Source organism: Anopheles maculipalpis, chromosome 2RL (genome assembly GCF_943734695.1).
Source record: "Anopheles maculipalpis chromosome 2RL, idAnoMacuDA_375_x, whole genome shotgun sequence".
Taxonomy (NCBI): domain Eukaryota; kingdom Metazoa; phylum Arthropoda; class Insecta; order Diptera; family Culicidae; genus Anopheles; species Anopheles maculipalpis.
Window position 1 is genome coordinate 15,585,379 of NC_064871.1, and position 25,576 is coordinate 15,610,954.

Here is a 25,576-nt window from a genome sequence, read left to right on the forward strand (position 1 = left end):
ACTTTGTTTCACTAAAAATCATATTACGTGACACAAATAATTCGGTCGTGACTTTGTGTGTGCGTGAGTGTGTGTGTGGCAGTATTTATTTTTCTTGCCTTATACTTCGTGTTTCATGTTTGTGCGTCGCGCGTAACGCGTACCACCACGGGATTGTGTCCGCCAGAGCTCCCCTGTCCGCTATTGCGAGGTAGCAAAAAGGAAAGAAAAAGAATAAATAAACCGTACGACGTAACCGTCAAATGCGCCTCGCGGTATCGCCAGTTCGTTTGATAGCATCACCCCAGCCAAAGGCCGAAAGTGATAAGCGGGGCTCGCAGGTTTAACCTGTAACAACGGAACCGGAGCGGCGCGTGTGTGCGTGTGAGTGTGTGCTGATCGAGCCTCCCCCCAGGGTGTTTTGATTGTGACCGGTTTTGGGAGAAATGTGTACGGTTTTCTGCTGCACGAATCTGCACAGTGCAACGTGGTAGAATCAGGCGAGGGTTGGCATTCCGTAGTTCCGTTGTGTACAGGAGTAAACATCCCGTGCGAGACCGCGACTCGCTCGCGATTTTAAAACCGTGAGCTTTCCTGAGCGCTGAGGAAAAGCTGGGTGAGCTATATCTAGGTCATCTGGTAGGGATACTGGTAACGCTGCTTGTCAACTTGGAGGAAGCAACCCGCTTTTGGTCGAAAATAAGACGCAAAATGGATGGCAGCAGTGGAGGAGGCGGTGGTGGTGGTGGCGGCGGTGGAGCCAACAGTGGTCCACCGAGCGTTGCACACGCTTCCTCGTCCTGCCTAATGGCGACCGATCCGGACATTACCGCTTACCTAGCAAATTATCCACAGTATTCCTCACGGCACAACACTGCACCCGGCAGCCGGACAAACGTCACTGGTGTCGGGATGGTGAATGGAATAACCTCGACCGGCCGCTGGGAAACAACGACCACCAGTACAGCGATACCACGCAAGAAAAGCTGGTCCGAGCTAAAAACCATCGTTAACGAAACACGGCGCCAAATGGCCATGACGATGGCCGTATCCTTTCCGATGAGCGTAAACTTTCGCACACTGTCCGATGGGCGTTCGCGGGTTTACTTTCTTAGCCCACCACCGGCCAACGGTTGGGATACGATGCTGTTTTACGTGGATGTCCCGAGTGGCCAGTCGATGGCTGCCCAGTCCTACAAGGATAAACACAAGCCGGAACCGGAGGATAGTGATATCGATGTGGACGAGATGCAGTCCGGTACAACGCAAAAGCCTCACCTCGAGTGGCATCAGCTGCTGGAGTCGGTGCTGGGGCATCATCCGTCGGCAGCTTCCCGTGAAGTGCAGCTAATGCTCGAACGCAAGCGGCTCTCGATCTGGGGTATCACCTCGTACGAACTTCACAAGTCTAGTGGAAAAATCGTGTTCCCTGCCTGCACCACACTTTACCAGTGTTTGGATACGGGTTATGAGGTAAGGGTAACACCAAGTCTACGCCATCGTTCAAACGTTACATGTTCTCTCTGTCTCTCTCTCATTTTAGGAAAATACACTTTTCCCTTCGGAGCTTCGGTTTTCGCAGCGAGCGGCAGTGATCGATCCACAGATATGTCCACAAAACTCGGACCTGGTGGCGTTCGTGTGTAACGGGGACATTTGGGTGGTGCACACGCACAGTGGCCATAGCGAGCGGCTTACGTACGCACACGACGGGCGTCGTTCGTTCGCCGAGGATCCACTGACGGCGGGCGTACCGTCGTACGTAATGCAGGAAGAATTTAGCCGGTACCAGGGATTCTGGTGGCAACCGGAAAGTCACGGTAAGTGGAACATCTTTCACATGCTGAAGCGATCATGCAGCCGAGGAAGCGCTACCATACCATAAAAATGAAACGTTCCATTTTTTACGGGACGGAACGGAACCTGGGGAGGTGGGTGCGTTTGATGTCCTTTAACGACAAGTTGCCGACAAGAAGCATCGTTCAATGCTAGACATGGCCAGGACTCCAATCTGTTTCCAGGCAACTCGGTCTAGGGCTGCAGTCCTCCATCCACGTGCCAGGTGCTGTGAGCGACCTGCAGTTCCAATCGTTGGCCTTGTTGGGGGTGGCTTGCAAAGCCTCTTCCGAAACCCCTTTTTCCCGTTGGAGGACCTACTCATCCTTGTTGATTTAACTCCCGTAGGATGCCAAGACAGAAGGACAAGCAGCCGTCCCTAACATGGAGAACAGATAATGGATCTTTATACAGCAAAAAAAGGAGTTGAAGTGCACGTTTTAACATTGTCATGAACAGTAAAATAAAATAAACCCCGCTTTGTGATTTTATTTGAACCTAAGTTCGATCGTTCCATTCAAGGAACGGAATTTCGTTCGAAACGAAATTCTCATCACTAGTGCCTATCATCAATGAGGGCAAAGAACTCTACGCCCTTGTAAACTAAGCGCATGTTACACCTGGGGGCGCTGTAAGATGATCTTACTCTGAGGTACCTGATACAGTTGCTTAAGATATGGCATTAAGTGTTGAACACATTCTGGTACACCCGAATGCTATTGGGTACGGTAAGCTTCCGATGGTTAATGGCGCAGCCAAGCTTCAATAACTTCAAATTACACCGTCAATGGTGCCTTAAAAGTGCCGTATGGTTTTAATTAAACTGTTGAACAAATCGTAACATTATCCGGCATCCAGCTAACTGATACCAGACCAGACCGCAAACCCTTGAAAAGTAGCTTTCTTCATCAACTCTGTGGCTTCAAAATGTCGTCATCTCAGGCGATTCTTGATGCACTGGAAATTGTTTTCGTTGTGGTACCTGCTTCCTAAATAAAATACCATTTTGCCGTTTTATCACTTGATTTTTACACTACCGATGGTTCAATTCTTGGATGACCATGCTACCCCGTAGCAAACGGCTTTCGTTAATGAAGGTTCACCACACACGTTTTCCACACTACTGGCATCACCGTAAACATATACAAAATGTTCATTGCTCAGCCAACAAAGTTCTCCCACCAATTTTGGAGAAAAAAAAACATCAAATCCCTTTCCTTTATGCAGCTAGAAAGGCTTGTTGTTGGGTTAAGCTTTTCTCCATGCACCATCATCATCAACATGATCACGATTATGATCGTACGTGTCTGTTGGAATAATGATCTGCCACTGCTAGTTGCGTTAGTTTTGCATGTTTCGCGATGCTGTTAATTGCCACCGAATAGGGTATGTGTTTTTAGGAGACATCCGGCAAAAAAAACCCCCGTAGAGCTTTTGTATGAGTGTGAGGAGGGACAAGCAAAAAGTGTTGCACAAAACACATCCAACGTGTAATTTTACTGCACCAGCAGCAGTACCCGAACCACGAGCATTGTGTTTTTGGGGCGAGTGGCACACCGAGTGACATTAAAGGTGCTAATGATGCATTGCGGCTGATTATGTTGCATCCTTTCGCTTTTTTTTTTGTCGCAAAAATAATTGAGAAAGCATAAAACTTCATTCAATTCGTTCCTACAATCGATAAGCTAACATTTGAAAGTAACAGCTTAAAAAATTTGCTTAAGAGATATTGCACAAAATCTAAGCTTTTATGAAATCCTTACGGTCAATGCACCCTCCCAATATGCGTGCCCAAATCAGGTGCAACTATATAGTTGATGCGCTTTTTGTTGGTGGGGGGGGGGGGGGGGGGGAGGGGGTTTGGGTTGAACGATGAATTGGAACTCAATTTAGCGAGACATAATTTGGTATAGAAAATGGAGAGCCACAAAGATGAAAATTGTTGAGATGATCGAACGAACCGACACACGTGAGTACGTGCACGACCTTCGCCGTATCTGACCGCAATCTCCTTTTCGGATCAGACTTTCTGGTGAATGGTGACTAAATGCAAGATACGATCGTGTATTTTTTCTCCTAGTTGAGTGTGGAGAGTTGGTTTCATGCTTTCTACAATGCTTTACTAGAGTCCGCCCATGTTGTATTGCTACATCGAATGGCGGTGCCATAATGATGAATATACCGGCGACCTGCGGCTGATTTGGGAAAAAAGTTTCGGCATGCGGCTGTGTATCGTTAGGACGGAGCAAACCATTTATAAAAGAAGTGCTTGAGAGAAGGTACGGTCATCTTGTAGGGACATTAAACTGACATCCCGATATTAAACATTAAGTTACCGACAATGGACAGCGTACGAAGGGAAGAACGATTTGATGTTTTCCTAAACCGCGTAAAAATTCATAGAATTATTTTCTGGACTCTCTGGTGCTCCAAGCCTGACTAGATAGGCGCTAGGCCATGCTCGCATATTCCAGAATAGTTTGAACCAATCAAGCAATACAAAACTTTGTAGTTAATGTGATCACTGAATGTTAACTGATCATCGAGGAGAGAACTCTAGGAATAAAAATTGAAGAACGGAAAAACGAGATGCAGACCTATTTATCAATACGTAAGGAGACGAGATTATCGAAATACCAGCGAGAGAAGCTGTCGAGGGAGGACTCTAAGGACCTGCACAAACCAAGAGCAGATGTAGATCAATTGTTTTTGTTGTTTTTTTCTTCTTCTTGGCTTAACGACCTGCTCAGTATCACAAAGGACACTACTATTCAATCTTCATGACTGGGGTGCGGTGCGGATGGAATTTGAGCCACGGTCCTGCCGTGTAAAGACCGGCACCATATTTCATATTTTATATAAATAGCATTACAAGATTTTCGGAGCTCAAGATGTCTATCTACCTATCGTTGCATCCGTATCTCGACATCAACCTAAAATACCTTTGTCATGTATCGTTAAGCCACATTACCGAAACTGTGCGGAAAACGATCCACAAAGCAAATAATTATCAGCGTTCGGTTCGGCGCCTTAATAACCGATAGCGGCGGCAACGGTGGCGTTAGTGTTGCGATCGATTGGGACAGACAGAAGCGTTGCAATGCACAATAGGCGTCGCTGGCGTTTCTTTTCTCACCACACCGGTTTGATTGACTCCTCTGGATGTGCGATATATGATACATTAGCAGCGAACACGTGTACCAAAGGTGCTTGATGGTGTGTCTTTTTACCATTCAATTCCACCTACACCGCGAGCTCTGATACCCTGATTGTAGCCACTTACCCGTGATTGTGTGACCGACGGGGATTGAGTTTGTAATTTTTACGAGTAATTTCACCAACTCGGCTCGTACCGTTTCAACATAGAACGTGCGTACTGCGTTTGGCATACGCAAACTCGATCGTAAACACCTCTTCACGGAGGGAGAGTGTGTTGATCGATGCAGCAGGGTGTGGATGTGCAGGCATCCATGCATGGGCGCATCTTGCAAAGGCACTATATGATTTTTTTGTTTCCTTTTTGGCTGTTACCTTATCCATATTGTGTATATGCGCAATTGTGTCTTAAGTGGGTGTTTCTTTCTTTGTTCTGTTAACTTGTTTGTGTTAACGGTTTCAACCCAAGGTTTAATGTGGATAGTAGCTTAAAACCTTTCTGTGAAGGAACAGTGGCTATAGCTGACGAGGAGGAGTTTCGTTTGCCTTTTTGCAGTTAAAATGTTGGCTATCTTATCAATCAATTAATATCCTCGATTTTGAGCAAGAAATGGTTTCAGAATGGTTGGCAGAAATTTGGGATCGGATGGAACTGAGGCATGTTAAGGTTGGCATGCTTGTGATCCGCCAGAATCCTCGAACGTTTAATTTTTTCCAACGATCGCTTTTGGGACGTTTGGGAGGTTCCTTGCATAAAAAATCGCTCGCTTGTCACTGCCAGTGCTGAAGAAAAGAATGCGGGAAGTAATATCCTTTTCGCTCATTGTGAACCACAGTGATTGTGACGGACGACCCGATCCAGTCGTCCACTCGATAGACTTTCACTTCTCAAGTGTCACGATGTGGCCGAGTTTTTTACACCCGAATTGAACAGACGGCACGAACAAAAAAGGGCAAAGTTCTACCAATATTGCCATCGTAGCAATTGGAAATAAACTGATGAAACACTCAAATTTTGACAGTAAGTAGTCAACTAGGGTCGGGCCGGTGGCAAGGCGATAACGAGGCCGGTCTTCACATAAGAGGACTGGATCTGTAATCCCATCCAGACCGCTTCCTTATAGAGGAGACTGACTATTGAAGTACGTGGTATCAGCAAGACTAGTATGCCATTTGTAGGCTGGCTTGACCTAGTATGACGGTTCTGTGATAAAGGCGACAACGACGCTGGTCTTCACACGACCGAACCCGAGGTTCAAAACCTATCAATCGGTTGGGGACTGTTCTTCGGTAGTGTGAGGACTTGACAGTCCAACTACGTTTTACCAGCAAGTATAATAAGCCACACGAGGGCCTGATCGGCGTGACCCTAGAAGATCCTTAGTTTATCCAAGAAAAAGAAAAATAAATCAACTTGCAGCAGCTCAAACGATTCTCATACTGTCTACCTTCAAAGGACTTCAAAGGACCTTAAAAAAATCTATCCAATTTATCACACTAGGGATGTAGTGTGTGTGTATTGCAATTTTCCCTAAACGGGTAATTTGTTTGTGCGAGGAACATACATAAAAAATCCATCCATGATATAAAAAATCGCAGCTAACATTAAGCTTCCTCAGTTATCGCCATTCATATAAATGTTTAAGTCATTTTGCCAACTTCCAAGCTATGCCCGCAGTGTCTTATGATTTTATTCAATATTATCGGCTGCTAGCGATCACGGTTTGCAACGATTAGGCGACGTGTTTGAAATCGATGATTAAAATGCCGCCTCGTTGTGTGATCTGCCCGCCACGTTGATCATTGGAACGCGTCAATATATCTTTACGTAAAAACCAAGTTAAGCCATTTACTACCCAGTATATGTCGTTCGTAGTATCTTGCGCTAGCAATCGGGGTATTGATACCGTGTGTGGGTAGGATAGCCGGAAAAAATGGTTCCTCCGGTTGATTTGGCGCAGTTGACTGCACGAGCGTTCCTATAGGCAATTGCTGCACCGCTGTCAGTTTCAAAAAGCTAAACCCATATTGCGAACGGTGTGTTAACCGTTGGTAAGCAATCACACTATTCTTTACTTCACTGTCTTTACGCTGCACGTCAGTGCATCGCGTGTCACGATTTGTTTACGCATGGACCAATTACTCCCAAAAATTTTAAGCCGAGGTGCGTGTAGGGCATCCATGAACGAAGCCGCCATAACTACCGAAGGCAGGTGTCGGGAAGGAGGTTTTTGGAGAACTCGGCAGGGAGAGGGCAAAAGAAAGGATTGCTTCAAATGTCGAATATGGCTGATGAATGCGTTTCAAGAAGAGTCTTCGGCTTGCTCTGCCTCCCTACCCAAGTTGAAAACCACCAACGGCGTTCGTTGCCCACTACAAACGCGGCCCAGTTCGGTAGCGGGTAACTATAAAACCCCCGAGCGATCAGCAAAGAAGTATCATTCGTCGGTGTTCTGCAGCAAGACACAGGTCGAATCCGAACCGTGTAGTATCAGCAGTAGCAGCAATCAAGCTAAGAAGCAAGTGTCTCTAGTGTACTTCCACCCGTTAGTTCATCTGTAAATCATAATGAAGGTAAAAAAAGGCAAAGTGTTGTATTTGTAAGTTTGCAGATGGCCAGATTAAACCGTTCCAATTATTGCTCTTGCAGTCTTTCATTGTGCTGTCCATGGCGTTGGTCGTCGTTGCCGGTGCGGCTGTTGAAGGTGGTGCCAAAGCCAAGCGGGGCATCTGGGACTTTGGTTCGGGACATGAGTCTTCCTTCAGCGGTGGTGATTTTGGAGGCCATGATTTCGGTGGCCACAAGGAAGAGGTGAAACATGTAACGATCGTCAAGAAGGTACCGGTACCATATCCGGTCGAGGTGACGAAACATGTGCCGTACGAGGTGAAGGTACCGTACCCGGTCGAGGTGGAGAAGAAGGTACCGGTCTATGTGGAGAAAAAGGTCCCAGTGGTGGTTGAGAAGAAGGTGCATGTTGACCGTCCCGTCCCGTACCCAGTGAAGGTGCCCGTCAAGGTGCCGGTCATCCACAAGGAGTACGTCGAGGTGCCAAAACCGTACCCGGTCCATATCGAGAAGCACGTGCCTGTGATTGTTAAGAAGCCGGTGTACATCGAAAAGACTGTTCCCGTTTCCATTCACATCAAGAAGAAGTCCCACTGGCACTAAGAACTAGGAGGTTGCTGTGGATGTGTGTTAAGTTTTGTAAATAAATAGAGACTCACTAGCGAGCAATTTGTGCGCATGTCTGCTGATAGACATGGCTAAACTTAAATCGATTCTTCTTTTAATGGATTCTTCTTGAGAACATTCGTTTCTTCTGCTGGAAAAATCAAGAGGTGTCGGGGTTATCCGGTGATCTTCACACGGAAAGATCGGAGTTCAAATCTCACCGGCCTACTACCTGTTACTAATGAGTCTAATAAGTCATTAGATGGTCAGTATGTTCCTTGCCAGGTCGATAAGCCAAGAAGAAGACGAAAAAGATGTAGATAATTGACCTGAAATATTGCTAAACTAATTCATTAAGGGATTCTTTTCTAACTCGTTTTCGACGTTAAATGCTGCATACAAACCCAGGAGGGAGTATTGCATAATGACCGGTTGTCTCGTACGGGACCGTGTGCAGTAGTGTCACAGCGATCGTATTTTATGCTGCGTTACATTAGCTGCAGTTATCTATATCTAGTTGGCCCAGCTAGTAGCACCTTTGTCCCATCTGCTTACAATAATTTATTTTTGGGTTTGCCTTTAATCAATCCCTTAACTGGAGCATGCAACAAGTAGAGTGGCGTTGTGGGACCCGTTTAAGCCTGTCAAATGCCGACTAAAACCGGCGGTCCCTGTCGATGCGAGATAATAAGGTTCGATCATGTAATAATTACACGTAGCCGGAGAAGTGTGGCCACCTTTTCGGGTCATCAGGCCATTAGATCGATGAAAGTGAAAAGTGTACCGACAACCGATCCTCGTCGGTGCGCTACATCTGCTCACGTTCATCAGCATTCCATTACTTAATGCTCTCACTGGCTCTGCTGTTCGATGTGTCGCCCGCTCGGCGGGGCAGAGACTTCTATCAATGTACCCTGTGTATTTTCTTCACTTTTATTGCTAGCTACAATTGCGTGCACTGTGCACTTACACAAATCCGTTGGATTGGACGAACGGATCGGTTGGTCGGTTGTTAAGCTGTTGCGATCAGTAGCATCAGGCCGGTGAAAATGGGGCAAAAAAAAAAAAAGAAAACAGCCAGCTAACTTGTTTGAGCTTATCCTGCCGCCGGGAGTGGGCTAAAAGTGTATGAGGTGCAAATAAAAGGCCGCGCAAGTGCAATTTACTATCGCAAAAGTTGATCGCGATTGAATTCTTGTGCAATTGGCGTGGTCGCAGTACTGTGAGTTGAGAGCGAAGGAAAAGTAGTTAGTCATAAGTGATTTTAAACGTATCTTTTCTCGCTATCACGGGAGTGCTACTAATAGAGTTATAGTAATTATATGAATTGACTGCAGAACAGTAATGATCATGAAATCGGTAGTAAAAAGGAAATATTCATTCTCAGATTTATGTGTGAAGGAATTATAAACCTTAAGCGGATAATTTCAAAAGCACGTTACTTGTTAAGTTTTTTTTTATTGGTGTCACACGTAAAAATTATAAAAGTAGTATAGGCAACTTCCCATTACTCCCATTAAACTTCGCGTGAAACGACAGGCCATTATAAATGTACAACGAAACGGAGGCGCGTGCGCGCGAACACGTGATCGGTGTCTGTTTGTGCAGGGATTGCGCAGACATTTGGACAGGAATTGTAACACTGATTTGGACCGCGTAGGCTGGCGAGAGGAGCACGAGCAAAACCCGTCGTTGTTCCTTTTGCTTTGCTACCTGATAATGAGTGGAGTTTTCTAGAAGGAAAGGTTTTCTCTTCTTGCCGCAAGAGGATACGAAATTAGCTTCAAAATTGATTCTTTTTGGGAGGTTTGTCTGTTCGATGGGTGGATTGGTTCCTAACTGAATGATTGTCAATCTAATTGTATGCATTAGTTATGAGCAAAATGCTGTTTGGTCGATTCCGGAGCGCTTCAAAATTTCGTAGATTCGGTATTGCATCCCGGAAATGGTGCCGGAATCGGAATTGGCTTCGAAATAAGAAATGGATCCGAAATCGGAATCAGCTCCGGAATCGGAACCGAAATCGAAACCGAAATTGGTTCCGGAATCGGTTCTCGGTATTGATGTCAGTTCTAAGAAAGGGAATCGCTTCCACGAATCGTAATTTGTTCTGGAACTAGTTTTGGAATTTGTTCCGGAATTCTTTTCGGAAATGTTTCCGGCAGTGGTTGCTCAATCGATTCCAGAATCGTTTTCGTAAATGGTTACGTAATTGGATCCGGCATTGGCTCCGGAATCGGTTCCGGCAACGACTCCGACATTGATTCTAAAATCGATTCCTGCGTTTATTCCAAAATCGGTTCCACGATTGCCTTCAAAATCGTTTCTGAAAACCCGAAATGATATTGAAAACGGAATCTCAATCAAAACCGATCTGAAAAACAGAATCGGAACCAAATTCTTCCTTTTCCGAGTACCCATCACTAGTATCCTTTGCATCAATTGTATTTTATACATTTCTTCAACATTCACCGGAAGTCAATTGAAATACTCTTAAATAAATAATCAAATTTTCTTTAATCTTTTCTTCAGACGAGATCTACCGCATCGTGTACGAGGAGGTAGACGAAAGTGACGTTAGTCTCTATACTTTTCCCTCGTCGCAATCGTCTGGCCGTGACTTCGAAGAGTATCGTTTTCCTCGCGCTGGGACTCCGAATGCGAAATCAAAGCTAAAGTTAGTCCAATTTCGGCTCTCGGAAAATCTGCGCATAACGGACATTTGCATCAAAGAGCTACAGTGTCCACTAACGTTCGCCTTCCCATGGTTGGAGTATATCGTGCGAATTGGTTGGACACCGGACTCGAAATAGTGAGTAGCAGCCTCACCCGTACCTACTGATTGATAAACGATTCTTTGTTAATAACGTTTCATTCCGTATCTTTTCCAGCATTTGGGCACAATTGCTCGATCGTCCGCAGCAGCGACTGGAACTTGTACTACTTCCACTGGATAACTTTTGCGAGATCTACAGCAGCAGCTCCTCTTCACCGAACTGTGGAACGACAGCAGCAGCAGGTACGGGGACGGCCACTTCTGGTGCAAGCAGTAATAGTATAGGTGCTGGTGGAGCGTCGTATGGTAGTTCACCCGGGCAGCAAAACTCCACTCAGCAACTACATGCCCATCACGCACACCCGCCAAGGAAGTCATCGTCGGGCTGGCGCTCACCGCTAGACAAATCGACGCGCCCACTGCAAGTGATCTACTCGGAAACGTCCAGCAGCTGGGTGAACGTGCACGATGTGTTACAGTTTGTCGAGATGTCCGAGCAGGAGGTAACGTTCCTGTGGGCATCGGAGGAAACTGGCTTTCGTCATCTGTACTTGGTTACATCTAGTCTTATCCCAAACGGATGCAATAGTAGCAGCGGTAGTAGCAGTAGTGTTTACAGCAATAGTTACAATAGCCATAGCGCAAATCATCACACCACAAACCTCAGCCACGTACATCACAAGCACCACGGACATGACGAAGCAAACAACGTAACCGTTCCAGCGACTGACCACTCACTTCCGTCGATGGCTTGCATTGGCAGTACGTTAATACCACGGATCGTCAACAAGCTGACGCTTACCGAGGGCAAATGGGAAGTGTTGGGCCGTAATGTGTGGTTCGACAGGTTGCGCCAGCTGGTGTACTTCATGGCACTGCGGGAAACGCCCCTGGAGAAGCATCTGTACGTGGTGAGCCTTGCGAAGCCAAAGCAGCTGCGATTGCTTACTATTCCCGGGTTTTCCTTTACCGTCGAGTTTAATGACGTAAGCTTTTAGCTATGACGTTTAGCTTTTTTTTTTTATTTCTATGGGTCCTGCTTGTTTAAATTCTAATTGTAAACGTTCTCCCACAGGATTGTACACTGTTTCTACAAACGTACTGCAACATATCCACCCTGCCATCGTGGGAATTGATACGAATAAAACACGCTACGGACAGTAACAGCAATGGCTGCAGCTTGCCATCGGTTGAAACACTCGAGTTGATCTCGGTGGGCTATTTGGCTGAGGGCGGGCCCTCGGAAAATACTCAGTACAACCCCTCCATATACAGCCCACAGATCTCGACCGGGGACGTGCTATATGCGATGGTGTTCAAACCACACAACTTCATGCTGGGCGTCAAGTATCCTACCGTGCTGAATGTATATGGTGGACCGGAGGTGCAAACGGTTAGCAATACGTTTAAGGTGAGTTTGGAAGACTCGATCTCCTTCTGTACTGTCTTTGTTTAAAGTAATGTTTTTTTTACCCCGTTTCCTTAGGGCATGCGTCAGCTCCGGATGCACATGCTGGCATCGCAGGGATACTGCGTGATCTGTGTGGATTCTCGTGGCTCACGACATCGAGGTGTCGAGTTTGAGTCCTACATTCGGTGCCGAATGGGCACGGTTGAGCTGGCTGATCAGGTGGAAGTGTTACGGATTTTGGCCGATCAGCTAGGATACATCGATATGGACCGGGTAGCAATACATGGCTGGTCGTATGGTAGGTGTGGAAAAAATGTGTTAACTGTACACGCTGCTTTAACTAGTCGTCTATCTATTCCAGGTGGTTATTTAAGTCTGATGGGACTGGTGCAATATCCGGATATATTTAAAGTTTCAATTGCGGGTGCACCTGTAACGAGCTGGGAATACTACGATACTGGATACACCGAACGCTACATGGATTTGCCGGATAGCAATCGTTCCGGATATGCGGCAGGATCAGTGCTCAACTACATTCAAAAGTTTCCCGACGAGTAAGTTCCTAACTGTCCTCTGCAAGGTTCCCATACTAACGTACATTTTTTTGTTGTTGGTCCTCGTCCTCTACCCATCCCAGAGATAACCGCTTACTGATCATTCACGGTCTCATTGACGAGAACGTACACTTCTACCATACCTCACAGCTGGTCAGTCGGCTTGTCCGGGCGAACAAACCCTACCAGCTGCAGGTGTACCCGAACGAGCGCCATTCGCTACGGAACCTGGAGGCCAGCAAGCATTACGAGACAAAATTGCTATCCTTTCTGCAGAACCATCTTTGAACCAACGAGCTGAACAAGGCGGCACCAAAAAGTCTCGCTACGGGTAGCGGTCGTGCTCGGCCGTCGGTCTGGTGGAGAAGGTTACGTTTCGCTAGTTGTTGTCGGTGCTTCTTTCGCAGACAGCACAACCGACGGCCGTTAGCTGGCTTCCGTCCTTCAGGATCGGCGTCGCTCGCACTGTCGGTCGAATCGATTCCAACGACCTGTTCCTTGCGCTCGTCGGTCGGTGGCTTGGTGCGAAAGCTTTGTCTATTTCGTTTCCGTGCATTACTGGACCGGAGCTAGGGATAGATATGGAAAGACCTATTTGGCAACGCTATTTGTTCGTTCGTTCGCTTGACAGCAAAATGCTCTGGTGCTCGCCATTTAATCGTGAAAAAACGCTATTGAAGCGGCAGGATAAATATTTAACGGAATTGTTGCGGGGTGAGCTTTTTAAACATTTAGCGATATTATAGTGTTCCATGTCGGTGCTCTACACACTGCCCTTCCCCCTTTGCGATGCGACAGAAGTCCTTCTTCCGGCATACGATCCTTTTTGGGAGTCAAAACCGCCAAGGAGTTTGTTGGGTTTTGTTTGTTTGTATGTGTGGAGTTTTTGTTTGTTTTTTTTTGGGCAGGAAGCAATTGTGTGCTCGAACAAATTGTGTTGTTTCGCTGTTCAAGGGTGAATCATAATTAAAAAAAAAACACTTCCACACACACGGAAAGTGTAGAATAGGTTGTGCGCGCGGTTCGTTGAGAGTGGGTTGAATGTTTTACCGGGATTGTTACGATGCTTTTTTTATCCGTTTAAGACATTTACACTTTTTGCAATTTATAGAGTTCTTGATTTTGATGCGCTTTCCGGCAAAAAGTTGTTAGTCATTTTCATACGAAAAAAAAACAAAACCTTTTCTTTTTTTAAGTCAACTAGGAAAACAAAGCTTTGTTCTGTTTTGGTCACTTGTTTTCACGTTTTCGTGCTGCTGCCAGTTTGGAGCTTTAGTTCATTATGTTGTTGAACGTTTTAATTTTTAAACAAATCTATAAGAGAACAAGTTCCCCCATAAGCAGTACCAGCGGTTGTGTAATATGCGGTTCGACACTTAATAGTCGTGATATGGTGCTTTTTGGTGCTTTCGGTCACAAACAGTCATTGGTATGCCGTGGATGCCTCGAAAAAATATAATAAAAGCATCATGAGTGTAGCAAAAAATACTTAATACTTGGACCTACATAGACAAAATCACACACCAACCCATGTTTGACGCTTTGAAGGGAAACATACCAACAGTACCGGTTGAACTCTGCACGAGTTCAATTGAAACGTTCATCGTACGGGTGCAGAAACTAAATGGGTGAGGAGCAGCGTACGAAATGAATAAACTATTGTGCTAAACAAAACAAACATTTAAGAAACGTAAGAAATGTCGGAAAGAAATGGTTCCAGGTAGTAAAATAATTTAAACTTTTAATTCAGAGCAATGGTGAGGCGAGTAGTATCCGAGAAGAACACAGAGCGTTCCCTCATGCTCCAGCGCAAGAACGTGGAAGGCTTCGGACCGACTGAGAAGGCAGCAGACTCGACTCTTACAGGACAAGAAGAGCAGTTAAGAAAAGTCGGACGAGCAACTGATACAGCAGTTATCCCAGTCGGGAAGAAACTCGCAAGCTCTACAGAATGTTGAATACGGCGCGAGGCGGTTTTGACTCCCATGGTCGCTATGTGCTATCATGATACATCCAGTCCAACGAGCAATAGATGATAAGCAGATCACCAGAGCGATCAGCAGAGGAGAGCAGTACTACGACAGCTAGCGATAACGATGATGAAGTACTCAGTGTCAAACAGCATCAAACAGCTAAAATGTAACAAATCAGGTGTCATACACCTGGAAACTGGGTGTCATACATCCAGCGTTCAAAAAGGACGTCATGAATGCTGCCTACAAGATCCTGTCCGGAATACTCATTTGCAGACTTGTGCTACAGATTTCTCTCGGAAGCTACCAAGCTTTATTTTTTGGAGGCCAGATGTTTATTCTACCGCAAATTCTTCAGAAATGCTGGATCGCTCAATCGCGAAACACTGACCTCCAATTCATTGGCTTCGCGGATAACATTGACATCATCGGATGGATGGCGGCGGTGTGCGAGGCGTACGCCTGATTGAAACACGGGGCTGATATGATTGATTTGAGGATCAATGCGACGAAGACGAAGAATCTGCTTGCCGACTCGGAAGCAGAGCATCAGTTGATGGCGATGATCCTGAAGTGGTATATAATTTATGCTACCTTGGTACGATCGTAACTTCGGACAACAATGTATGCAGCGAAATCTAAAGGCGCATTTTTTTCAGAAAAATAGTTCGTTTACCTCTAAAATATTTCGATTTTAACATCACAGTCTTTTCGTTTCATTTTTTTTTATTTCTTAACAAACATGATCAAGTATCGTTAAGCATGAAAAGGCAACATTCACTTAACATCTGAAGTAAAAAAGACGTATCCTGCGCTCCCTAACTCAACTGTCGATCATTTTGCTGAGCTTGAGATTTTGGTGCGATAGCTTGATTTCTGTCTTCGGCACCCATTGTACGAGATGTTAAAATAAATAAATCTAAAAAAACGTAGTCTTTGCCTTAGAAGTAGTGGTCACTAGGAATTCGCTTGCGCTTCCGGCGGGGTCAGGAATCATTCCGGCTGACGATAGACCCCGTTAAACAGGACGGACCGGGTGCCGTAGTCGTAAATGATGAAAACGAATGGATGATTGCAGTGGAACATGGCCGGATCGGCGGGCCGGGACGATCGGAACGAGAAGGCAATCGTAGCGGAAGCAGCCACCGAACCTTCTTCATTTACCTCGATCTTCGCTTTCTGCACAACCTCGTCGAACCCGATCGGATCGCGACCGTCGGTGAAACTGTCAAAGTTGGCCGTATTCTCAAACAGACTACCCATGCCCAACCGCTCCAGCACAGGCTTCATCTCAATCGTCTTCTCGATGCTAAACTTGGGCAGCTTGACATCGACTTTGCGCGAAATGCCATCGTTCACTACCTCGTGCAGTATGTTGGTATCGGCAGCCAGCCGGGCCAGCAGTTTCGTGAGTGCGTTTGGTTCGGCCGGTGGCAGAAAGACGAACATCGACACCTGGTTAGGATTATCAGCTCGTTGGCTATCTTCATCCTCAGCGCCGGCACTGTACGGGAGTTCCAGAATGTGGCATCCGAGCTTTTCATTGGCAGCTGCAATAAAAATGGTAAGTAGAAAAAGTTTGAAAAAAGGGCTCGAGCGCTGTACATTAAGCGGTTCCGCTTACCATGGCTGAACGTTCCCTCGACGTGCATCATATCGACAAACAGCTGACGGTCGGCTGAGATGTAGAAGATTTCCTTCTTGGTTTCAGCGGCCTTAAACTTGGTCTGCCACGTACCCTGTTGTGCGGTGAGCAAACAGATTGAATGATTAGTGGCTTAATCTTGTAAGATGAAGCCCGCTAATTACCTTCCCAACTTACCTTAAAGTATGCCGCGTTTGCGATCGCTAGCTTCGTGTTGCGAGTAATCGATCCCGGTACCAGCAGATCCTTAATCTCGCCCCGAGTAGCATTCTCGACCCAGCGATTTATGTACAGACGCTGCTCCTCGGGTTGATTTTCATAGTCGAGCTGTTCGATCGTATCGCTAAACTTCTGCTGCATGCAGGACGAGATCGGGATCTGGCGTCCGAAGAACAGCTTATCGACCGAGCTAAACCCAACAGCGTTCGCTTCGTTGAACCGTCCCTTCAACGAGGTTCGGGCTGTATCGTAGGCTTCCTGTACCGTCGTCTTACTATCGGACCACTGCAGATTGAGCCCGGTACGGAGTACCTTCTCCGTGCTGTTTTGTGCCCCGAAGTACATCATCAGCATCACATTGTACAGGCTGTATGGGGAGAAGAAGAGGTTCTCATTTGGCGTTGCCGTATTGATGGCATCCAGCAGCTGCAGAGTGAAGATCGATTCGCCCTTGTACAGTCGAGACCGGGACTGATCGAGGTCGATTTTTTCCGACGCCTTTTTTTCGTCCCCTGGAGAACATTGCCCATTGATGGGATGGAGACTGAGCAATGTGATAAGCCCCAGCACGAGCAACAGCATACGGGCTGCTTTCCCCAACGGGTTTGCCATTTTGGTGGTGTTGTATGTTCCTGTTTCAGTGAGGGGGAAAAAAACAAACACACATTAAATATTCGCTTATATCCATAGCCGGATGTTGATGAAGTTACTTATGGACCAAATGCTCATAACATTTTTTCCTCTTACAGTTTAACGGAATCCTCAAGGAAACGTACTTTAAAGCAATTCTCAAGGATAAGAAATTCACAGAAGGCTCCCCAGTACCACAGAAATTGTCCAGCAGGTTTTAAGGTCGCATTATGATGTCCGTTGGCACGATTGTTTCGCTCACGGTCATGGTCAAGTTGTGCGTAAAAGACGCTATTGCGTACGTACGTCTGATTGATTAATGAAGGGATTCCCCTAGCAGATAATGATGCAAGTAGATCGTAGCGTTTGCGCTCTCACATATTAATGATCCTCACTATAGTCAACCCTGTTTTATTAGAGGTACTTCCAACGAATGGGTCATCTTTATATTGACGAAACATTTGTTTGAAATATTGAAATATACTAAAAACTGGGTTAGATGACTTTCAAAAAACAATTCAGGGAAGCAAAAAGTAGTTGCTCCAGGCAAAAAACAACATTTGGAAGATTGTTGGTGCACGTTAAAACTGCAACATCATATCAAGTACGAGTCGTACTTTCGGTTTTTCGTGTCAATAGGGTATCGCGCTAGCATAGCGCGTGTACATAATTTTTTTTTAAATAATAATACACTTTCCACTTCGTTTAGACTAATCTTTGGGTAGATTACGTAGCATTTATGTAATAAGAGTCCCCGTGTGTATATTCATCATGCTTATTGTTCTTGATATTTTATTTTATTATTACTCTTTACGATCGATGCTTTCTATTGAAAATGTGATCGATGTACAGCGAACAGCCCCCATTCAGACGCCGTGATGAACATCGTTTTCAAATTGAATTATTTTTTTTACAACACAATTCGCCTCAGTTGATCATTGCTTCTCATGATGCGCCTCTCATCAGTGTTGAAGATCTTATAATTTTTTTTTTGCAATACCACAAAATATAAGGTGAACAGTGTCGCAGGTATGATATTCAAAATATAGTTTTTAAAAAATATACTTGATCTGGTTCTTTGCAAAATACGCTTGTGTCTCAAGCAATTTCTTCTTCTGCTTTTTGGCTTAACGATCTAACGATGACGCCGGCCATTGAATGGCTTACTAGTCCTGTTGATACCACGTAGTTGGATAGTCATTCCTCATTACTCAAGCACTATGTAGAAATTAATACTTTATTCAACAGTTGAAAAAGGTGACTACATCTTTTGCAACCGGTGACGGATGTTTCGGTTGGTTTTCGGGCGTAACAAGAGGATCCAAGCAAAAAGGGCTCCAAGGAGGTTTACAGGGGGAATTGAAGGGGTGCTCTCTGCCTTCAAAGCAGAGCAATACTTTCGGAGAGGCCCCGTTACATTGTTTGAGCTCCTCAAAATGCCAACCTGCTACTTATAGTAAGATTCGTAAGAATACGTTGTTCAATTTTAAAGTCCTGGACTGAAGAAACATGAATCTCTCGATTCCGTATCATATACAACGACGTTTACGCTCTATTCTAATGCAAATTATGGCGCAAATTGAATGCAAAATGTAAAAAAGATGATAAATTTTCCTTTCATACATAGCTTACGAGTGAACTCGAGTGCAAACTAAGTCCCAAATCAAAATAATTCAAATTAAAGGAAGCAGCAGTTTCATGGTATTGGTTCTTTCTATGCAATCTATCATTAAATTATTTTTCCAATCCACCCGTAGTTACAATGGATTGTCTTTTGCGTGAAATATTGTGCATTTTTGAAACTTTTTCACATGTTCTCACATTGATGGCTTATTGCTCGTTTTTCTAGTGAAAAGGACTAAGTTTTGGGGTCTTGTTAGTTTAAGTAATTGCTTTCGGAAAATGCATTTGATTTTTTTTATAATAATATAAGTAAAAAATCACATGATCAGAGTTTTTTACAATCATTTTGCAAACAAACATTTTTATACAAAAAGTCAACATGTCCTTGAACCATCATAGCTTTAGCCAACTGGTGTTAGTATTCAGACAATAAATAATGATCGAATTACGCTTTGTACAACCAACTTCTTTTGTATTTTTATATTATTTTTATTTAACTCAAAGTAGACGGCATTTTGTCGTATGGTCAAAATTTGTTTGTAGTTCTTTCATAACTACGGATAATTCTTCTATAAATTCTTCCACGAATTTCAAAGTCCCGTCAGCTTAGAACAGACGACCATGCACTAACACAAACAGCCCCTAATCTACACCACTTTATTGTAAGCTTGTATGATAACCAGAAAAAAAAACAGAATGGCTTTAAGCTCGCAATTTTACATTTTCACAATGGTAATAGCGATGTGGGAAAATCCACTCAAATAAAACGTCATTTAGCACAAGACCAGTAGAGTTTTACACTACCGTTATAATGCAAATTAGCACACATCGCACACACAATACATTTCCAAATAGCGGTTTGTTCCATTATGGTTCATTAATGCATTGAAAATTTGTATCAAATCGTCATACGCCATTACCGACTGTTTTTATGCGAATAAAAAACGGTCACTTATTATTCGCTTAACCAGCTAAATGCACTCAATAAATCGTAACTAAATAACTAACTTGCAAAGTAAACATAACTTAGGTGCAAATACACGATGATATGCGGTATATTAAAAATGCCACAAGTGCTTATCGTTTAAAACAGCTTTGGGAAGCTTAAGTTCAATGACTTTGATCGAGTGTACTGGAAAGAGGGGCAACATAAAGCGAAGGTTATGCGGGTTCAATTTCAAAGCTAACCGCATCAAATGTGCACCATGAACATAATTCATTTATTGTACTAAACGAAACATAAAACCGTAAGAGAGAAATTAAACCCTCATAACGCTTGTAATACGTACAGTGAGAACAGAAAAAAGGGCACGGCAAAAATGGGAAAATTGTTTAGCGTTATGCAGTTTGCTTTCCTTGCTGCAGTCGTGTGTATGCATTTTTCAACTGCATCGCTGTACGGAGTACATTAACTACAAGTATTCCGGCACGTGCGTAGGAAAATTGGCCACGAGTATAAACCCGGATGTTGTAGTAATGTCTGTGTTGGCTATTTACTTTACAAGTACAATTTTGTGTTTGAAATAGGGAAGGAAGTACGTACTAGCACTGGATTTATTTGACCACAAAAAAGATGCGGAAAATGGGGAATGCTTGTCATCTTTTTGCTCCACTTGTTCCACCACCAGGGATCGGCACACTTATCACGAAGAGAGCCAGACAATTTTAAATAAGCCTGAAACTTGGTGCCGTTGTACTCTTAACAAATTTAAAAAAAATATCGAATAAGGTAATGCGATAAAATCATAGAAAAATAATGCTTATACAATCCAAGAATAACGTAATATAAAATAATAACAGGTGTAATTTTTTGAAAAGTTTATTATAATTAAGATTGATGTAATCCGCTTCTAGGAGGTATTTGTAAAAATCTTTGTCTTGATGGCTTAACGACTTCCGAGGTCATGCCGGCCATGTAACGGCTTACTTGACTTGCTGATCAGTCCTCACTACCTGCCGTCTGACGACCGGCGCCGTTGAAGCCCTACCATCTGGCCGTCCTTTTTAAAAATCCTTATATTTTTATGTATTGAACAATCCCAGTTTTTGTCTGCATAATTTTATCATGGAATAAATTCAACAAACTAACTTGCTAATAAAGTTTACTATTGACTACTATTACTACTTCAACTACACTTAAAACATTCATATTCTAAGCAGAAGGAACCTGTTGATGAATAATTTAATAATAATGTACAGCAGCCGGATTTGGATAGCTCCGTTCCTTACAAGAGTTTTGATTGCAATCTCAGTGCAAAAAAAAAACCAACACAACACAGTTCTTTGTGAGTTCAACAAACATTTTCTCGCGGGCCACACTTTGCCGATCCCTGGCCCAGCATGTTCACATCCGCCTAACGCGTGCATCCGCGTGCATTTCGCCAGTTTCTTTTGTGATTGTGCTGCAAACGTTTCCCAAACTTTCCCAAACGGTTACAAAATCGTTCACTCGCTTGAATTACGTGGGTATCACGCACTGCAACGAGCGTTGTGACTCATTGTTTGTGGTCCGTGCTACGATACGTGTAGGTGAGCATATGCTGGCCGGATCATCACCAATTGTCGTGCCGGTAGATGCTCGAAACGATCGCGTGACGAGTGGCAACAACTAGCGCCAGACCCTTCTCACACACTAAAAATTTGAATATCAAGTCCTTGAAATAAATGTAAATTTTTTAAAACCACCCATCACTCCCCGAGTGCTTTCGATGGCGCAGTCAAGTGGTGTGAAGAGTAGTTCGATTTAATCCTTCACAGCCGGCGGAGCGTTTCAACTACCTTTTTTGTGATGCTCTTTTTGTTAGTTTTTATAATCTTTATTCGAAGTAGTTTGGCTGGGTTTTGAATGAGTTTAGAATTATATTTTGTGTGTGCATTATATCAACAACTCTTTTGTTACTTCACCGCCAACAATCGAGACACACTGTAGGCTGTATTGTACAAATATAAACGAACCATCCTTGGCAAAACGGGGGTGAGACCCCGATAAACCCCGATCGAGGTGCCTCAAACATGGTCAACGCAGTCGTTTGACTTGTAACGCCATCGGCTCGACTCATCTATGTCCCAGGCGTGCCACAGACCTCCGGCCGATATTATACCCACACGAACGCACAGTGGCCCCTTTGCATGTCCGTTACGACAACCGGCAGCAGACATTGGGTCATCCGCGTCCAGCGATCGTGATACACTGGACCGCCATTATGTAATGCACGCCTGCCTGGCCTTCCTCCCCCATTACACAGCCACACACACACACACACACACATGCAAACGCTAAACATCCCTAAAGGTGGAAGAGGAACTCCTCCGAGGGGGAAGGGGGGGGGGGGGGTGCTGGTTGTTACAGTGATTGTAGAGGAGGTGTTCCTCTTGTTCCTTCATTCTCCTGTGCTTCGGTGTGTATTACTTAACGTACGGCGCGACTTCAGCGCACACAAGCGCAACAAAACCGCACAGACCGGATCCACCACCTGGCCAGCTGGCCCCGGAGTGAGAGTTGCGTACGCGGTTCAATGCGTCATCTCGATCGTTTGGTGGTGCGCGTTGAGCGCAATTTCTTTCACAACCACACGATCAAGGCGTACGCCTTGTTTCCACTTTCGGTTTCAGTCGCCAAAGCACAAGCAGCGGTGGTTACGGAAGCTGTAGCTACCGCGCGATTCGCCCATGTTTTTTTCCGTTTTGCACTTCCGTTCCTTCCGATGCGATACGATCGATCGAAGCGCGCTTGGAACGCATCAAAATGGAAGGTTTTTGCTTCCGACCACCATTTTATATCCGGCTTTATATTGAGATGCGGGCGAGAACCAACGGGTTCCCTTGAATACTCTGCCTTATGGCTGACGCCATGATATAACGCTTACGGATGTTTCTAGGTACAAAAGAAAAAAAAAATCGCCTCACATTCGATGAAACTAACCAGACCTTAAGTACATCGAAGCGAATAGTACGCAAATACTAACTCGATTTTTACAGCACCATACAGCGTTTACTACTAACCTTTTGGCACACGAAGTCACCACACTAGTTAGTGCTAGTCACTTAAAAAAATTCGGCACAGTTCACTAAACAACCAGCACACACAACCGTAACCGTAGTTGAATCCGTTCGACACCCACAACCAGTTGTATGGAGGCTCCCAATCGGCCCGGACCGTTTATCTCGCCAGGTACGTCCGACACGGTTTATGTTTGCTACGCAACTGAATCGCGAGTGTTAGCATCAACTCGCTTATGACTCGTCGTGTGCTCGGAAGCGACCCACGTGCACACTACCACATAAGTCGCTACTTCCCGCAGAAGTGGTTTACAGTGGTGAACAATGTAATTCGGTTGTCTTAAAATCGATTTTTAAAATCGAGATGATCATCTTCTTGGCTTAACAGGATCTACTAGGTCACGTTGTCGGTTATCGAACTAGACTCGGTTATGGCTTACTTGACTTGCTGATACCAAGTAGTTGGATTGTCAAGTCCTCAATACAAGGGAACGGTCAGGATGCGAGTTGCATCCTCCGGGCCTCCACCGAGCCTAGATGATCGTAACTAACTTACTTACCAATGCACTTAGCTCAAAAGAACACATTGGGTAAGTGACCGTTCTAACAGGGTGAAACTTATGGACATAACTGTACGCTAATGCACAACGATCCGCACATGCTCCACCGGTATGCTAGTGTTTGTCTCGATTGATCGTCGAGCTCAGTCTCAGTTGCATATTGCATTAGATAAGAAATTTATTCGAAACTTTTAAAAAGATCTCGATTTAACGACTCTCGAAGGAAATCTTAGATGGAAAAGCTCAGAATTCTATTCGATTCCGAGGTTTAAGAAGTCATTTTGTCTGTGTGTGTGTGTGTGTGTATTTTTTTTTTGTATGTTACAAATCTTCAACTCAAGACACTTCAACTGTGAAGGCTTTTCTTTGTGCTGTAATTTGTAACAAAGAGCGCAAGATTTGTGCGTCAATCTATGCTAGAATAGGTGAACATACAAAAAGTTCACAATCTTATCTTTAATAGGCAACAAGTATGTATGGAGTCAAGGTAGTTCGATGCCATCAAACAGCAACCATCCCACTGGAATCCCCAATTTCATGGACATGGACAGCATTACAAAGTTTTGACGATCCATTTTTGCAAATGGAACGAACCTCAGAAAAAAAAAAAACGTGACGCGATATTCATCAACCAAATCCATTGTTTGGACTTTTACCTAATACGCTTACTTCCTGATTACCGGTTGCAGCCCGAACCGCAACAATAAGCACTGCACTGGATATGAAGCGATGCGGTGTGTCACCCGGTGGGCCCCGGAGGGCAGCTCGTTGGTTTGCGTGCGTCCAAATGTGAATGATCTGGCGCTTGGGTTTGGCCGTGACCACTGTTTGCAAAGTTGGTAAAGGTGAACCGGCTGTGCAGAGAGTAGTCGCATATCGTATTCAGAAACTGCGTAGCAGATCGGTACGTACAGTTAATTCGAATGATTGCGCTTAAAGTAGATGAATGACTGGAATGGCAGACGAAATGGGTTTAGAAAAAAGAAATAAGTTGTTTTTTGTTAAATAAGTTAAATAACCACGGGGTCACCTTTATTCCTTGCCAGCTCATGCTGGGAGTCTAATTATCCAAACGAGTCTTATTGATACTTCAGAGCTGGATAATCACTCACTAAGGGGCAACGGTCATGATAGGATTTGAACCTCCGTCTTATCGTGCTGAGACCAGGCACTGCTATCGCCGCAACCACCGGACCTCCCAGACTGAGAGATTTCTTGTATTGAAACCAATATTCCAAGCTTCCAAAGAACAGGTGTTCTTTGCATATTCGCTCTAACTGATTGACTATCATTAAAACAATCATTTGCTATTCAAGTTATCTCGATTGATCAAGTTGTCAGATACAAGAAGCGATGTAAATGACATCGATGACGTCGGTTGTTGACGATCTGTGTAGCATTCTGTGCTGAAGCAGTTTCAAGGCAGCAACTATTGATACCGGCAAGCAGTACGCATGCAAGGGCCGCCTGCCCTAATGCATATATTGCCGGTAGTAATTAGGAGCTGGGTATTTCCCGCGCTAGTCGCTTGTTGGTGCGTGCTGGATGGGATTGTGCAACTGCATAAATATTTACAGCACTCAACAGTTGTGTCTCAGGGGCTAATCGAGTTGGTTAACAAATGATTCTAACGAAGGTTTTTCCCAAAATTGACCTTTGAGTTAAAGGGCTAATCTGCCAATGACGCTGGATTATACAGGTGAGAGTGAGAGAGAGTCCTGAGATAACTGTTAAAAATGAGGATGATTAGGTTGGTGTAGTAAATTAAGGCGAGACAATTTGTAATAAACCAGAGACATGATTTATATCTTCCTTGTATTTAAATTTGAGTCATTCTTTTACGACTGTCGTTTCATCTAACAGGCACGGCCCATATAAGACTACAGCGTGATACATTTTGTTTATATTTAAATAAGAAAAGAATGACTAATAATGGTATAGCGATTATGATATCTTTTTTTCGTCAAATATCATAATTTAAATAAACAAAAACTGTACCATAACATGTCTGCAAACGAATATGTTAACAATAATTTGCAA

The 25,576-nt window shown here is 44.4% G+C and overlaps 3 protein-coding genes across 4 annotated transcripts in view; 1 reads left to right on the forward strand and 2 right to left on the reverse strand.

The window, feature by feature from the left end:
- The window catches only part of LOC126557475 (dihydropyrimidinase), a 445,624-nt gene that overhangs the window by 203,013 nt on the left and 217,035 nt on the right, over positions 1 to 25,576 (reverse strand). The window lies entirely within an intron of this gene.
- Positions 591 to 13,193, forward strand: LOC126556900 (dipeptidyl peptidase 9). The gene is made up of 8 exons (XM_050212446.1): positions 591 to 1,452; positions 1,523 to 1,799; positions 10,679 to 10,958; positions 11,038 to 11,908; positions 11,998 to 12,333; positions 12,409 to 12,631; positions 12,695 to 12,887; positions 12,971 to 13,193. Exons 1-8 carry the CDS (start codon positions 691 to 693, stop codon positions 13,173 to 13,175), a joined length of 3,147 nt encoding a protein of 1,048 aa, XP_050068403.1. The 5' UTR covers positions 591 to 690; the 3' UTR covers positions 13,176 to 13,193.
- Positions 15,854 to 17,336, reverse strand: LOC126558032 (serine protease inhibitor 88Ea-like). Its single transcript, XM_050213965.1, has 3 exons — positions 16,683 to 17,336; positions 16,485 to 16,599; positions 15,854 to 16,410 (listed from the first exon to the last, which is right to left on the reverse strand). Exons 1-3 carry the CDS (start codon positions 17,334 to 17,336, stop codon positions 15,854 to 15,856), a joined length of 1,326 nt encoding a protein of 441 aa, XP_050069922.1.

What these genes read in the sequence shown, in the direction of transcription:
- LOC126556900 (XM_050212446.1), top strand. Translation starts at nt 691, where the DNA reads ATGGATGGCAGCAGTGGAGGAGGCGGTGGTGGTGGTGGCGGCGGTGGA. An exon ending in TTACCGTCGAGTTTAATGAC is followed by an intron (nt 11,909 to 11,997) that starts GTAAGCTTTTAG and finishes GTTCTCCCACAG; the next exon opens with GATTGTACACTGTTTCTACA. An exon ending in ATTCAAAAGTTTCCCGACGA is followed by an intron (nt 12,888 to 12,970) that starts GTAAGTTCCTAA and finishes TACCCATCCCAG; the next exon opens with AGATAACCGCTTACTGATCA.
- LOC126558032 (XM_050213965.1), bottom strand. Translation starts at nt 17,336, where the DNA reads ATGGCAAACCCGTTGGGGAAAGCAGCCCGTATGCTGTTGCTCGTGCTG. An exon ending in CAAACGCGGCATACTTTAAG is followed by an intron (nt 16,600 to 16,682) that starts GTAAGTTGGGAA and finishes ACCGCACAACAG; the next exon opens with GGTACGTGGCAGACCAAGTT. An exon ending in CGAGGGAACGTTCAGCCATG is followed by an intron (nt 16,411 to 16,484) that starts GTAAGCGGAACC and finishes TTTTTATTGCAG; the next exon opens with CTGCCAATGAAAAGCTCGGA.